Below are 15,314 nucleotides of genomic sequence, written 5' to 3'. Positions count from 1 at the left end.
ACCTATAATCCTAGCTACTCAGAAGGCTGAGATCTGAGGATTGTGGTTCAAAACTAGCCTGGGCATCTCCAATAAACCACCAGAAAACTGGAAATGGTGCTGTGGCTCAACTGGTGGAGTGCTAGTTTTGAGCTGAAGAGCTGAGGGACAGTGTCCAGGCCCAGAGTTTAAGCCCCACAACCGACCATAACAAAAAACAAAAACCCCCAATGTGTAGAACAATATAATATTCAAAGCTATTTTAGATTTTCAAACATTGGGATTTTAAACAACCAGGCTGTTCAATAACTTGTTACAGCCTTTTGGTTTTCATCTTAAATATACATGTTACCAGTCTTTGTATATAATAGCTTTTAGCTAGATGACTTTAGAAATCTACAGTAATATGAGACAGTCATTTATTTGTCATCTTTTTTTTTTTTTTTTGTCATGGGGCTTGAACTCTGGGCTTGGGTGCTGTCCTTGTACTCTTCAGCTCAAGGCGAGCGCTCTACCACTTGAGCCACAGCACCACTTGAGACAGTCATTTATTTGGGAATCCTTTGAGATCCTTTTATGGGCCTACTTGAATACTCGTAATAGTTTTGGCAGAAAAGGTTTGAAATGTAAGGATCTTTATTATAAAGTAAATGAATAATTTTCCTAATTTAGAGGTATGTTGTTAGTCACTAATAAATGTACCTTCAATTCCTTTTGCAAACTAATTTGATCATATTCACAGTGCCCAACACATTTCTCAAGTGGAATATCTGACATTAACCAAGTCTTTTAAATTGTATTAACAGGGTTTCTTTTTCTGTTTTTTTTTTCTCCTTTTTTTAGGTGTCCACTGAGTTGGAGAATATTGACACAGGTGTTAATCTGAAAGCTAAGAGCCATGTGACTGTTAGACGCACGGTTTTAGAAGAAATTGGGAATCGAGTGACCACCAGAGGGGCACAGGCAGCTAAGGTAACATCAATTGTGCGGACAATTGATGCTGGTTCTGTGTGCCATCAAAGATGATGCTTGGCTGTCTTGCTCTACATGTGTTTCTCTCTTCTTTCTAGAAAGCTCAGAACACCAAAGTGCCCATTCAACCCGCCAAAGCAACCAATGTCAACAAACATCTGAAACCTACGGCCTCTGTGAAACCAGTGCAGATGGAAATGTTGGCCCCAAAGGTAGGAAGTTCCCAGTTCACAGAACATACCTGATTGCCTGGCTTGGGCTTAGCTACACTAGAGGAGTCCTTCTCTGCACTCTGCTTTTAAATTTTTGGGGTTTTTGTTTGAGAGGGGTGGGAAGGAGGTCATGAGGCTTGAACTCAGGGTCTGGGCACTGTCCTTGAGCTTTCCTGCTCAAGGCTAGTGCTCTACCAATTTGAGCCACAGTGCCACTTCTGGTTTTCTGGTGGTTAGAGTCTCATGAGGACTTTCCTTCCCAGACTGGCTTTGAATCATAATCCTCAGATCTCAACCTCCTGAGTAGCTAGGATTACAAAAGTTATAGCTATGATTTGAAGCAACAGTGAAGGAAATAGGGGGAAAGAAAGGTGGGGCTGGGAATGTGGTAGAGTGCTTGCCTAGCATGCATGAAGCCCTGGGTTCGATTCCTCAGTACCACAGAAACTGAAAAGGACGGAAGTGGTGCTGTGGCTCAAGTGGTGGAGCTCTAGCCTTGAGCACAGTGATGCTCAGGGGCAATGTCCAGGCTCTGGGTTCAAGCCCCAGGACTGGCAAACAGGAAAAATATATGTGGCTGCAATGCTTGGTAAGAAATGTACGCATTATCCTGCCCATGCAATTGTAACCCCTCTGTACAGTATGTTCACAAATAAAATAAAATTAAATAAAAGAAAATAGTAAAAAAAAGAAAAATATATGTGTGTGTATGTATGTATATATATTCATACATAGACATACACTATTTAAGTTTGCCATCTTCCATAATGATAATAACCACATCTAATGATCTGAGTAAAATTTGGTGAGTTTGATGAAAATAACCCACTGTAAAAATGACCTTGCTCATAGTTAGAAGCCCATGATTTGAAAATGTAAAACCAAAATACTTTTTTTTTCTTCTTGGTGCTATTACTGGGGCTGAAAATAGGGCCTCATGCTCTCACTTGTTTTTTTTCACTCCTGGCTGGTAATCTATCATTTGAGCCACACCTTCACATCTAGCTTTTTAAAAAAATTTTTTGTCAGTCATGGGGCCTGAACGCTGGGCCTAGGCGCTGTCCCTCAGCTCTTCAGTCAAGGCTAGCACTCTATGACTTAAGCCACAGTGCCACTTCCGGCTTTTTCTGCTTATGTGGTGCCGAGTTATCGAACTCTGGGCCTCATGCATTCGAGGCAAGCACTCTACCACTGAGCCACCTTCCTAGCACTCCACTTCCAGCTTTTTAATGGTTATTTGTAGGTAAGAGTGTCTGGGATTTGTCTGTCCGGGCTGGCTCCAAAGCATCGTTCTTAGGTCTCTGCTTGCTTAGTTGCAAGGATTATGGGTATGAGCCATTGATGCCTGGCTAATGCTAGAGTTCTGTTATTTATAATTTCTTTGACTGGTTTTCTTTCTTTTTTTTTTTCCATGCTGGTCCTAGGGCTTCAACCCAGGCCCTGAGTGATGTCCCTGAACTTTTTGTTGTTGTTGTTGGTGGTGGTGGTGGTGGTGATGATGATAAGGCTTGAACTCTGGGCCTGGACACTGTCCCTGAGCTCTTCAGCTCACTACCATTTGATCTACAGCACCACTTCTGGTTTTCTGTTGGTTTATTGGAGATGGGTCTCATGGACTTTCCTGCCCCGGCTGGCTTTGAATTACAATCCTCACATCTCAGCCTCCTAAGTAGCTAGGATTACAGGCATGAGCCCCCAGGGCCTGACTATCCCTGAACTTTTGTATTCAAAGCTAGTACTGTGCCACTTGAGCTACAGCACCACTTCTGGCCTTTTCTGTGTATGTGGTACTGAGGAATTAAACCCAGGGCTTCATGCATGCTAGGCAAGCATTCTACCACTGAGCTGCATTCCCAGCCTAAATGTAAGTATTATAAACCTGTACTACTGTTTCTGGTTACTTTGATCATCAAGAATCAAACAACTATGAAAAGAGAGTGAAGGGGGCTGGGAAGATGGCTCAGTGGTAGAGCACTTGCCTTGCATGCATGAGGCCCTGGGTTCGATTCCTCAGCACCACATAAGCAAGAAAAAAAAAAGCCGAAAGTGGTGCTGTGGCTCAAGTGGTAGAGCGCTAGCCTTGAGCTGAAGAGCTGAGGGACAGCGCCCAGGCCCAGAGTTCAAGCCCCATGACCGACCAAAAAAAAGAGAGTGAAGGGGCTGGGAAGGTGGTTCAGTGGTAGAGTGTTTGCCTTGCATGCATGAGGCCCTGGGTTCAGTTCCTCAGCACTACATAAACAGAAAAAGCTGGAAGTGGCGCTGTGGCTCAAGTGGTAGAGCCCTAGCCTTGAGTTTAAGAGCTGAGGGACAGTGCTCAGGCCAGAGTTCAGGCCCTACATCCAGCAAAGAAAAACAAAGAGTGAAGCCAGGCACTGCTGGCTCATGCCTGTAATTCTAGCAGGATTTAATATTAAATATTTAATATGAAATTCACTATAAAATATATGACATATACACACATTAAATTTTTTTGTTATTATAAGTGTGATGTACACACAGGTTATACTTACATAAGTCTTGTAAAGAGTACATTTCTTTTTTTGGGGGGGGTCCGGTCGTGGGGTCTGAACTCTGGGCTTGGGCACTGTCCCTCAGCTCTTCAGCTCAAGGCTAGCACTCTACCACTTGAGCCACAGCGCCACTTTCGGCTTTTTTCTGCTTCTGTGGTGCTGAGGAATCGAACCCAGGGCCTCATGCATGCAAGGCAAGTGCTCTACCACTGAGCCACCTTCCCAGCCCCAAGAGTACATTTCTTTTTACACACTGTCACTCCTTCCCTCTCTTCCCAGTTTTTCCCTCCCATCCCCACCCACAAGTTGTCTATCCAGTGTCCAGTGAGTACCACTGCTGCATTTGTTCACCCTTTGTCCCTCCATTTTTAAAGGAAGATGTAGAGTGACATGTCTCCATTTTGTTTTATGTACTGGTATATGAAAATTGTGCTTATTAATGGGGAAGTTGGAGTTGGAGGCATGGCTCAGATGATAGTGTGAACCAATGAGCAAAAGCATTAGGTACCGAGTTCGAGTCCCAGTCTTAGACCTAAAAAACCCCCCAAAAATCCAGGGAAGTTGTATGAGGTTTTGAAATGCATATACATAGTATGATGTTCAAATTTGGTATTTTCTGGTGTATTCTCAGCATCCTTTCCTAGCTTGTTTTTGGAAATGTACTGTGCATTGCTGTGTATGAGCACCCTAGCACCTGGATCCTATGTAGCATAATGGGGTGCCCATTTGTCATCTTCTGGGACCACCACTGTACCCACAAATTCTGTGAGATTGAAATTCTCACAAGCTGGGAGATTATTCAGTGTTTGTCTTTCTGTGTGTGACTCATTTATAAGTTGTAGGATTGGTTGATGCTTGCTTGCTTGCTGTTATTTTTGAGACAAGGTGTCAGGATGTAGCCCCAGACTTCCTTTAAATTTTTTAAAATATTTTTATTGTAAAGATACTGTACAAAGGGGTTACAGTTACATGAGTAAGGTAATGAGTACATTTCCTATCGAACATTGTTACTCCCCCCCCCCTTTGTTTTTTCCTCTACCATCCCTTCTTTCCCCAACCCCTCCCAATCCCTCCCACCAAGCTGTAAAGTTTGTTTTCAACATAGCGTCCTGTACATCTCATTGTTACAATGGGTCAACCTGTATCCTTATTTCAACATTTTATTATTTCCCTTTCCCTCCCCAATTTAGAAAAATGTATATACAAAATGCAGGACACCAGAATCAAATACAGTGACAACAGGTTATACCATAGGGGAAGAACAGACAAACAAAAAAAAGCACACAATACATTATAAGTGCACTACAAACAACAGCAACAAAGATAAAACCTCTTGGGGTTCATTTCGCTTAGCCTCATCTTATATGGTCATATGTACATAGCTTTTGACCTGCTCTGCTTGTCCTAGATGTATACTAGTTATTGCAAATAAGGGAAACCATGGGGCTTATGTTTCTCTGGGCTTGGCTTACTTCACTTAATACAATTTTTTCCAAGTCTTTCATTTCTTAACAAATGGAAGCCCCAGACTTTCTATGGATTCTCCGTCCTCCTCTGTTTTAGCCTCCAGAGTGCTGGGATTATATGTGGGCACCACCACAGGTGGTTTCATTGAACAATTTTGATGATTGACCACCTAGGTATGTGGCCTACCCTGGACAGGCGTGTACAGTTAGCCCGCAGGGCTAAGATGCTTGTCTAAACAGGTGAGTGGGATCTTAGAAAGGATCTTAAAATAATGAAATTATGTTGGAGCCCAAAAAGCGTGCTTTCAAGCAATTCTAAACTAAGAGGTAAATAATCCTTATTGTATCTTTCCATTTTGGAATAGTACACAAGCCTTCCAGACTGAAGACAGCGGTCAAAGTGCAGGATAACTTTGACTCCTTTAAGCAAACTTCCTGGCACTGATTGCCTTCCTGGGGCAAGTTTCCGAAGGCATTTCCTTAGGGAAGCTAAACTTAAACTGGGTGAGGTGGCTTGGGAGGCTGAGATTGGGAGGATTGTGGTTTGAGATCAGTTTAACCAAAAAGTTCATGAGACCTCTTTGTCAACCAGTACAAAGCTGGGCACATGTTTGTCTGTCTGTTTAGGAGGGTTGCAGTCTAGGCTAGCCCTAGCAAACTGTGGAACCCTATAGGAAAGAAAATTTAGAAAACCAAAAGAGAGCTCTAGCGTATTATGCCTCAACTGGTTGAGAGCCTGCTGATCCAAACACAAGGACCTGGGTTCAAACCCCAGTCCTGCCCAAAATAAAAGTTAAACCGAAGCTGTGTGTTTATTCAAATGCATCAAGGGCTGGGAAGGTGGCTCAGTGGTAGACTGCTTGCCAAGCATGCATGAAGCCCTGGGTTTGATTCTTAGAAAAAGCCAGAAGTAGCATTGTGGTTTAAGTGGTAGAGTTCTAGCCGTGAGCAAAAAGAAGTTCAGGGATAGTGCCCAGGCCCTGAGTTCAACCCCAGGACTTATAAAAGAAAAAAAAAAAATGCATCTAAGGGCCAGGCTTTGTGGCTTAATCCTGCAATCTTAGCTACTTAGAAGGCAGAGTTTGGAAGAGTAGTGGTTTGAGGCAGCTGTGGGCAAAAAAGGAGACTCCATCTCAATGAATAAGTATGTATCAGCACACACTAAAAGGCCTTTGATTACTGTTACAGTATCTCCCTTTAGGACTGGAAATTATCATTGACCTTAGTTTTTGATTAACAAGGCTTGAGTTCAGGGCCTATTACTTGCTCACCTTGCTGGCTTAGCTGAAGGTTTATCACTTGAGCCATGTCTGCAGCCCAGTTTTTTTACTGGTTATTTTGGAAATGGAGTCCAGCAAACTTTTCTGCCCAGCTGACTTCAAACTGTCATGCCTCAGTCTCAGCCTCCTGAGTAGCTAGGATTACAGGCATGAGCTGCTAGTGCCCTGCTAGGTTTTATTTTTGAGAAGTACCTCTTTTTCCTTTTTCAAAGCAATAGCTTATACTTCATTACTGAATAGGTGTCCTAACATTACACAATTTTAATGTGTGTGATTTTTTTCTCATTACAACCCAGCCAGCTGAGAAAAATAAAGACCCAGGCTTTCCATTGCTAAGTCTGCCATTTCCTCAGATTTTATTCATAGGCTTGAATGTACCTTTTTGCTTTTTTTAGTTGCTAGTTTTGTTTGTGTATGTATGTGTGTGTCTGTCTCTGTGTGTTTGTCTGTGTCGGTCCTGGGGTTTGAATGTGTTATTTTGCTCAAGGACACCTCTCTAGTACTTAGCCACAGCCCCACTTATGGCTTTTTGTTGTTGTTGTTGGTTGTGTGGCTTGAACTCTGGGCCTGGCCGCTGTCCCTTAGCTCTTCGGCTCAAGGCTAGCACTCTACCAGTAGAGCCAAAGCACCACTTCCGGCTTTTTCTTCTGTGGTGCTGAGGAATCGAACCCAGGGCCTCATGTATGCTAGGCAAGCACTCTACTACTGAGCCACCTTCCCAGCCTCTGGCTTTTTTTTTTTTCTTTGGTGGTTAGTTAGAGATGAGTCTCATGTGCTGTTCTGTTCAAGCTAGTTTTGACCTGTGATCCTAAGATCTTGGCCTCCTAAGTAGCTAGGTTTATAGGCATGAGCCACTGGCATTTGGCTTGCTACTTGTTTTTTTTTTTTCTCCCTTCTTTCCTTCCTCCCTTCGTGTGTGTGTGTGTGTGTGTCTGTCTGTCTGTCTGTCTGTCTGTCTGTGAACTCTGGGCCTGGGGGCTGTCCCTCAGCTCTTTTGCTCAGGGCTGCACTCTACTACTTTGAGCCATAGTTCCATTTCTGGTGTTTTGTGTAGTTTATTGGAGGTAACAGTCTCTCAGGGCTTTTCTGCCCAGGCTGGCTTTGAACCATGATGCTCAGATCTCAGCCTCCTGAATAGTTAGGATTACAGGCTGAGCCACTGGTTCCTGGCTTGCTAGTTTCTTTTTTTTTTTTTTGCCAGTCCTGGGGCTTGAACTCAAGGCCTGGGTACTATCTCTGAGCTTCTTTTGCTCAAGGCTAGCACTCTACCACTTGAGCCACAGCGCAATTTCCAGCTTTTTCTGTTTATGTAGTATTGAGAAATTGAACCTAGGGCTTCATGCATGCTAGGCAAGCACTCTACCACTAAGCCACATTCCCATTAGTTTCTTAATATATAATAAAGTAGTTGAAAAACTCATGCTTGCAAAGGAGGCTACTGCTAAAGTAATCAGCTCCAGTAATTCCTGAACCCAAGTGGTCAAGTACTTTCATTGATTGAACACCTTTTTATTTTTAGTTCCAGTCCTGGGCTCGAAGTCAGAACTTGGACATTGTCCCTGAGTGTTTTTGCTCAAGGCTAGCACTCTTATGACTTGAGCTCTAGCTGCTGTTGTTCCTGTTCTTTCCCTTCCCTCCCTCTCCTCCACTCTCCTCCTTTTCCCTCCCCTCCTTTTTTTCTGGTAATTCATTGGTGATATGAGTCTCACGGACTTTCCTGCCTGGTCTGGGTTCCAGTGGCAATCCTTAGATTTCAGCCTCTTGAGTAGCTAGGATTACAGATGTGAGCCACCAGCCTCTGGCTGAGTGCTACCTCTGTTGTGTGAGGATGCATGTTGGTATTTGAGGTTCTTCGGAATAATTTTAGCCTGTCCCCCAGGTAGAGAGAAAATAATAGCCCAGAACACAGAAGCGATGGCGGTGGGCTATTACGATGCTCTCAGATCTATGAGAGAACGCATTGATCCCCTGTGCTTTCCCTTAGGGGTCTTCTCCCCCACCTGAGGAGGTCTCCATGAAGGAGGAGAACCTCTGCCAAGCTTTTTCGGATGCTTTGCTCTGCAAAATCGAAGACATTGACAACGAAGACTGGGAGAACCCTCAGCTGTGCAGCGACTACGTGAAGGACATCTACCAGTACCTGCGGCAGCTGGAGGTGGGTCTGCCTGGGCCCCGCCTTCCACAAGCCTCAGGGAACCTCGGCAGCCTGCCACTACAGGGGCGGGGGCCGCTTGGTCATCTTCTCAACTCTTCACCAACAGGTTTTGCAATGCATCAAGCCACGTTTCTTGGATGGCCGAGATATCAACGGGCGCATGCGTGCCATTCTAGTGGACTGGCTGGTGCAGGTGCACTCCAAGTTCAGGCTGCTGCAGGAAACGCTCTACATGTGTGTGGCCATCATGGACCGGTTTCTACAGGTCAGTGTGGATTTGAGGTTGAACATGGCACTTGGGCCGGGGGTTCCTCTGAAGGGAAAAGCAACTACCAATTTCTTTTTTTTGTTGTTGTTGCTTCTTATTTCTTTTTGGCCCGTTGTGGGGCTTGAACTCAGGGGCTGGGCATTGTCCCTGAGCACTTTTGCTCAACACTCATACTCTACCACTTTGAGCCACAGCACTATTTCCAGTTTTCTGGTGCTTAATTGGGGATAAGAATCTCACAGGGACGTTCCTGTCCAGGCTGGCTTCGAACTGAGATCCTCAGATCTCAGCCCTCTAAATAGCTAGGATTAGAAGTATGAGCCACCAGCTTCTGGCTTCAACTGTCAATATCTGAGATGCCAGAGAACTTCAGGTGCTCAGAGTAGTTGAAGACAAGGACTGAGAGAAACATACACACTGAGTGTCTTATATTTGAAATAAGTGTTATCAGAAATATTATGCCTGGCTTGAACCCAGGGACTGGGTGCTTTCCTTGATCTGTTTTGTGCTCAAGGCTAACATTCTAGCACTTGAGCCATAGCTCCATGCAGCATTTTGGTGGTTACTTGGAGATAAGAATCTCATAGACTTTGGAGCTGGGAAGGTAGCTCAGTGGTAGAGTGCTTGCCTTGCATGCTTCAGGCCCTGGGTTCGATTCCTCAGCACCACATAAGCAGAAAAAGGTCAGAAGTGGAGCTATGGCTCAAGTGGTAGATGCTAGCCTTGAGCTGAAGAGCTGAGGGACAGCACCCAGACCCAGAGTTCAGGCCCCATGACCAACAAATATATATATGTATATATAAAGTGAACAATTAAATAACAAAAACAAAAAAAATCAGGGAAGAATCTCACAGCCTTTTCCTGCCCAAGCTGGCTCTGAACCAAGATCTTCAAATCTCAGCCTGGGCATGAGTCACTGGCATCTAGCATAGACTTTTTTTTTCCCCTCAGAGTTTGGGGCATTTGGCTATCTTATTTGGCTATTTGGCCAGGTTTGGGAACGGGGCCCAAGTCTAAATCTATATTCATTTATATTCACCCTGTGTGCAAATCCGAAGGTAACTTTATGTAGTATGTTCAGTGCTCTTATTGTTTTCTTTCAACATGTCACTTGGGGTTAAGTGTGAAATTTCTTACTGGGCGAATCCTATATAAGCATGCAGTGTTTGAGATGTTAGAAAATTTTGGGGTTTGAGATTCTGGGTACTCACTATGTACTGAATAGCCATCTTCCTCAGATGAAATAAACCAGCAGATGGCGTCCAAGCTAACCAGCCTGCAGTACCTTTGAACACCAGCTCTCCAGCCCTACTGGTACCATTTCTGAAGTTTGGTATTTGTTTAGGGTTGCCTCATCTGAAAAAATGAGATGTTTGGTTAACTAGTTGTGACTTGAAATCACCATAGAAATTTTTTCGAGGGATGATTTTTCTCTAGGCAGAATTTATTTATTTATTTGTTTGTTTGTTTATGGCCAGTCCTGTTGCTTGAACTCAGGGACTAGGCACTGTCCCTGAGCTGCTTATGCTCAAGGCTAACATTCTACCACTTGAGCCACAGCACCACTTTTGAACTTTTTTATGTGGTGCTGAGAAATTGAACTCAGGGCTTCATGCATTCTAGGCAAGCACTGTATTAAGTCATATTCCCAGCCCACAGTTTTTTGTTTGTTTTTACTCGTTTTCTTTGTAATATAAATCTGGGGGCCATGGCTGAAGTGGCAGAGCACCAGCCTGGGAAGTCTGAGGCTCTGATTTTAAACCACAGTGCTACCTTTCCCCTCCCTCACAAAAAAAGAAAAGAAAAAGAGAGAAAAGAAAAAAAAATAGCAAGTATATGTGTGTGTGGGTAGACTGAAAAGATGGAATATAAAGAGCAATGTAAAAGTAATCTTGAACATTTTTATCAACTGTTACACAGAGATACTGGATATAAATTACTGGTGTGTTACCTACCAAATGGTAGCCTTGAAGATAAGGATTTACTTATTTAAAGTCAACATTTGAGTGTAGGTCAAGTCCCAATTTGACCAAACAATATAATAATAGTTCTATTATTCTACTAATGACCCTCAGAGATGACAAAGTCCTAGCTAGCCAGAGATTCTGGGTTATCACTGCAGAATCTCTATCAGATGGAAAGTACAGTAATTTTTGGTAAGAAGAGCTAAAGTAAGAACAAAAGTCTCAGGTACAAAATAAAAGTCTGAGGTACCTAAAAAACAAGCCAGGATTGTGACTTAGAAATTATGTAATCACTTAATCACAATCAAAAAAAAAAAAAAGAACTTCGGGGAAGGGAGGGAGGGAGGGGATGGTAGGGGGAAAACAATGGAGGGGCTAACAATGTTCAAGAGGAAGTGTACTCATTACCTCACTCATGTAACTGTAACCCTCTGTATAGTATCTTTACAATAAAAAATTAAAAAAAAAAAAAACAAAAACAAGCCAGGAACCATGATCCTCAAATCTCAGCCTCCTGAGTCTCTAGGATTACAGGGGTGAGCCATATGCATGATCGTAGGTGTGACTTTTTTTGACATGTCTGTGTTCACTTAGGTTCAGCCAGTGTGTCGGAAGAAGCTTCAACTGGTTGGAATTACAGCTCTGCTCTTGGCTTCCAAATACGAGGAGATGTTTTCTCCAAATATTGAAGATTTTGTGTACATCACAGACAACGCTTACACCAGCTCCCAGATCCGTGAAATGGAGACCTTCATCTTGAAAGAACTCAAGTTTGAGTTGGGTCGGCCTTTGCCCCTCCACTTCTTAAGGCGAGCATCAAAAGCCGGGGAGGTAAGTACCTCAGATCTGAAGGAGATTTTATTTTTTTAAATTTTGGTGTAGTATCTAGAAGCATTGGTTGATCTGGGGAGAGCATCAGGAAACTGTGTGTGTGTGTGTGTGTGCCAGTCCTGGGATTTGAACTCGGGGATCTCAAGTTGGCCCATTTGGCTTGCTCAGCTTGGCACTCTTACTACCTGAGCCACACTTCTAGCCCAGCATTATGTTGGCTAATTGGAGATGGAGTCTCCCAGACTTTTCTTCTGCCCAGCATGGCTTTGAACAATGATCCTCAGATCTCAGCCTTCCTGAGTAGCTGGGATTACAGGTGTGAGCCACTGATGTCTTGCTTTCGTAAAGTCTTGGTGCTCGTCTCAGCGGTGTCAGGAATGAAGGCCACGGGATCTGGGTCTGTTGCCTGATGTGGACATGAGCAATTGTTGAAGGATGAGAGTGAAGCGGAACCCACTTCCTCAGCCTTCCCCTAGAATTCTGCCCCAGTGATAACCACAGGGACTTTTCCCTGTCTCTTCCAGGTTGACGTGGAACAGCACACTTTAGCCAAGTACTTGATGGAGCTGACTCTCCTGGACTATGACATGGTGCATTACCACCCTTCTAAGGTGGCAGCTGCAGCTTCCTGCTTGTCGCAAAAGGTTCTGGGCCAAGGAAAATGGGTGAGTGATTTAAGAGGATATTAGGCTGTATTTTCAATCCTCGTGATATAAATGACCAGTTTTATGTATGTGCATGCACATGGGCTGATACTGGGTCTTGAACCCAGTGCACTCTTGTGCACTCTGCCTTTTCTGCTCAAGGTTGACAATACTATATCCCTTGAGCTATACTTCCACTTTGGCTTTCTGCTAGGAAATTGGAGGTTAAGAGTCTCTTTGGGGGGCTGGGAAGGTGGCTTAGTGGTAGAGTGCTTGCCTTGCACACATGAAGCCCTTGGGTTCAATTCCTCAGCACCACATAAGCAGAAAAAGCTGGAAGTGGTGCTGTGGCTCAAGTGGTAGAACGCTAGCCTTGAACTGAAGAGCTGAGGGACAGCTCCCAGGCCCAGAGTTCAAGCCCCACGACTGACCAAAATGAAAAAAAGAATCTCTTTGGATTTGGCTTCAAACCTTGATCCTCAGATCTCAGCTTCCTGTGTGGCTGGGATCATAGGGCTTGAGGCACCAGCGCCTAGCAATTGTGAGCCTTTTGAGGATAATGATTGTTAGCATTTTCACAGTGCTGTTGGAGAAATGTTAAAAGTTCAAAGACCTCCCAGACACCAGAAGCTCATGCCTGTAATCCTAGATCCTAAAGGATGCTGACTCTGAGGCTCCCAGTTCAAAGCCAGCCCAGGCAGAAGAGTCTTTGTGACTCCATTTTCAAACTCGCCAGCAAAAAGCTATGCTGGAGGCCTGACTCAAGTGGTAGAGTGCCACCAAAGCAAGCAAATGGAACTAACATAAGGCCCTGAGTTCAAACCTCAGTGTGGCCAAAACAAAACCACTCGGGAACCATTCAGACACTGCAGACTATGCCATGGTAAACAGTTGGATGGTGGAGGTGTCAGGAAAGAGGAAAGCCACTAAAAAAAGCCAGCACAGTGGACAAAGCAAGGCCAAGACCTGACTCAGAGATTGTTAAGATAGAAAGTCTCTTTGGGATTCCGATGAGGAGCTCCCAGGTCTACAAAGCAGGGAAATCCTAAGAGGGAATGTAAGTCAAGGGAGAGCCAGTTAATTCTCATTCTCTGCAGCCTCATCTCCTGTAGGAGATAAGAGAGAAAGAAGAGAGGAAAGGGTATAGACAGCCTGGATTTGGCTCTTCCTAAGTCTGCTGTCATCCTCTCCCATGGCTGGATCACAAAGCCTTTTACCCAGACAACCTTGGCCTTCAGAAAACACATCCCTAGCTGCAAGGTTGCCATGGCAGCATGGGGCGGGGCTTCCTCTGCACAGTTACACTTAGTGAAGAAGTCTGCAGATGTAAATATTTTACTTCCTTTTCCAAAAAGGACACGGGAACTAACGAAAAAGGACACCGATATTCTGTGGGAGTTCCATAGAAGACAGAATGAATGGGAGGACTTTTCTATAACTTTCTACTGTGGGTGTACATGTGTGCCTGAGTGGGTTCTGGGGCTTAAACACAGGGCTTGAGGACTTTCCTGACATACTTCAGCTCAAGGCTAGTGCTCTACCACTTGAGCCACAACACCACTTTGAGCTTTTTCTTTTTTTAACACAGTTTACTGGAGACAAGAGTCTCACAAGCCAGGCACTGGTGGCTCACGCCTGTAATCCTAGCTACTGAGGAGGCTGAGATCTGAGGATCACAGTTCAAAGTCAGCCTGGGCAGGAAAGTCCATGAGACTCTTATCTCCAATAAACCACAATAAACCACTCAGGGAACCGGAAGTGGCATTCAGGCCCAGAGTCCAAGCCCTTGATTGACTCAAAAAAAAAAGTCTCACAGACTTTTCTTCAAATCTTGATCTTGTGCTAGGAATGTGGCTTAGTGGTAGAGTGCTTGCCTAGCACGTATGAAGCCCTGGGTTCAATTCCTCAGTACCACATAAACAGAAAAGGCCAGGAGTAGTGCTGTGGCTCAAGTGGTAGAGTGCTAGCCTTGAGCAAAAGAAGCTTACAGTGCCCAGGCCTGAGTTCAAGCCCCAGGACTGGCACACATAACTAGGATTACAGGCTTAAGCCATCATGCTTGGCTTCCAGTTCACCTTCACTGTGTTGTCTTGATCTCTTAGACTATTAACAATTCGGCTCCTGGTCTTCTGGGAGTTGGTTTTTGCAATACTATTTGTATATGATCTTACTATTTCCTCCTGACTGGATCTGTGTTGCCTTGATCTCTTTTGGGAATGTCACAAAATGGTGGTTGAGCTTGCCAGTTGCAACATGCATATGAAAGGGACTGGGTTAGCCTTCAGAATTGTATCACCAAATGTTGAAGCAAAAGTCAATTTGTGTCTCTTCCTGCACAAGGGTCTTATCCTTCAACCATTTGAACTATGCCTCCAGCCCTGCTGTCTGCTGATGGTTCTAGAAACAATATTTTGCAGACTTTTCTGCCTGGTCTTTTTTTTTTTTCTGCCAGTCCTGGGGCTAGAACTCAGGGCCTGTGCACTGTCCCTGAGCTTCTTTTGCTCAAGGCTAGCACTTGAGCCATAGCACCACTTCCGGCTTTTTCTGTTTATAGGGGACTGAGGAATTGAACCCAGGGCTTCATGCATGCTATGCAGGCACTCTACCACTAAGTCACATTCCCAGCCCCTGGGCATTCTTAAACCATGAATCTCTAGATCTCTGCCTGCCTGCTGAGTAGCTAAGGTTACAGGCTTGAGACATCAGCACCTAACTCACAGTTTCTTTTTTCTTTTTTTTTGTACCAGTCTTGGAATTTGACCTCCAGCCTGGGTGCTGTCTCTGAGCTTTTGTGCTCAAAGCTAGAGCTCTACCACTTGAGCCACAGTGCCACTTCAGCATTTTTTGGTAGTTAATTTGAAATAAGAATCTCATAGGCAGCTGGGTGCCAGTGGCTCACACTTGTAATCCTAGCTACTCAGGAGGCTGAGATCTGAGGATTGAGGTTCAAAATCAGCCCGGGCAAGAAAGTCCATGAAACTCTTACCTCCAATAAACCACCAGAAAACCGGAAGTGGTGCTATAGCTCAAGTG

General features: G+C 44.3%; 1 protein-coding gene across 1 annotated transcript in view; it reads left to right on the top strand.

Moving 5' to 3' along the window:
* Positions 1–629: 629 nt before the first annotated feature.
* Positions 630–15,314, top strand: part of Ccnb2 (cyclin B2) — a 17,422-nt gene continuing 2,737 nt past the window's right edge. Inside the window, exons 1-7 of the mRNA XM_013009940.1 lie at positions 630–653; positions 823–951; positions 1,050–1,163; positions 8,404–8,574; positions 8,681–8,839; positions 11,401–11,637; positions 12,162–12,302. Coding sequence (XP_012865394.1) covers positions 630–653; positions 823–951; positions 1,050–1,163; positions 8,404–8,574; positions 8,681–8,839; positions 11,401–11,637; positions 12,162–12,302 — 975 coding nt within the window. The remainder of the gene's footprint in view (positions 654–822; positions 952–1,049; positions 1,164–8,403; positions 8,575–8,680; positions 8,840–11,400; positions 11,638–12,161; positions 12,303–15,314) is intronic.

This window comes from Dipodomys ordii, unplaced genomic scaffold (genome assembly GCF_000151885.1).
Source record: "Dipodomys ordii isolate 6190 unplaced genomic scaffold, Dord_2.0 Scaffold11, whole genome shotgun sequence".
Taxonomy (NCBI): domain Eukaryota; kingdom Metazoa; phylum Chordata; class Mammalia; order Rodentia; family Heteromyidae; genus Dipodomys; species Dipodomys ordii.
Note: the sequence above shows the minus strand (reverse complement) of the source record. Positions and strands in the feature narration are given on the sequence as shown.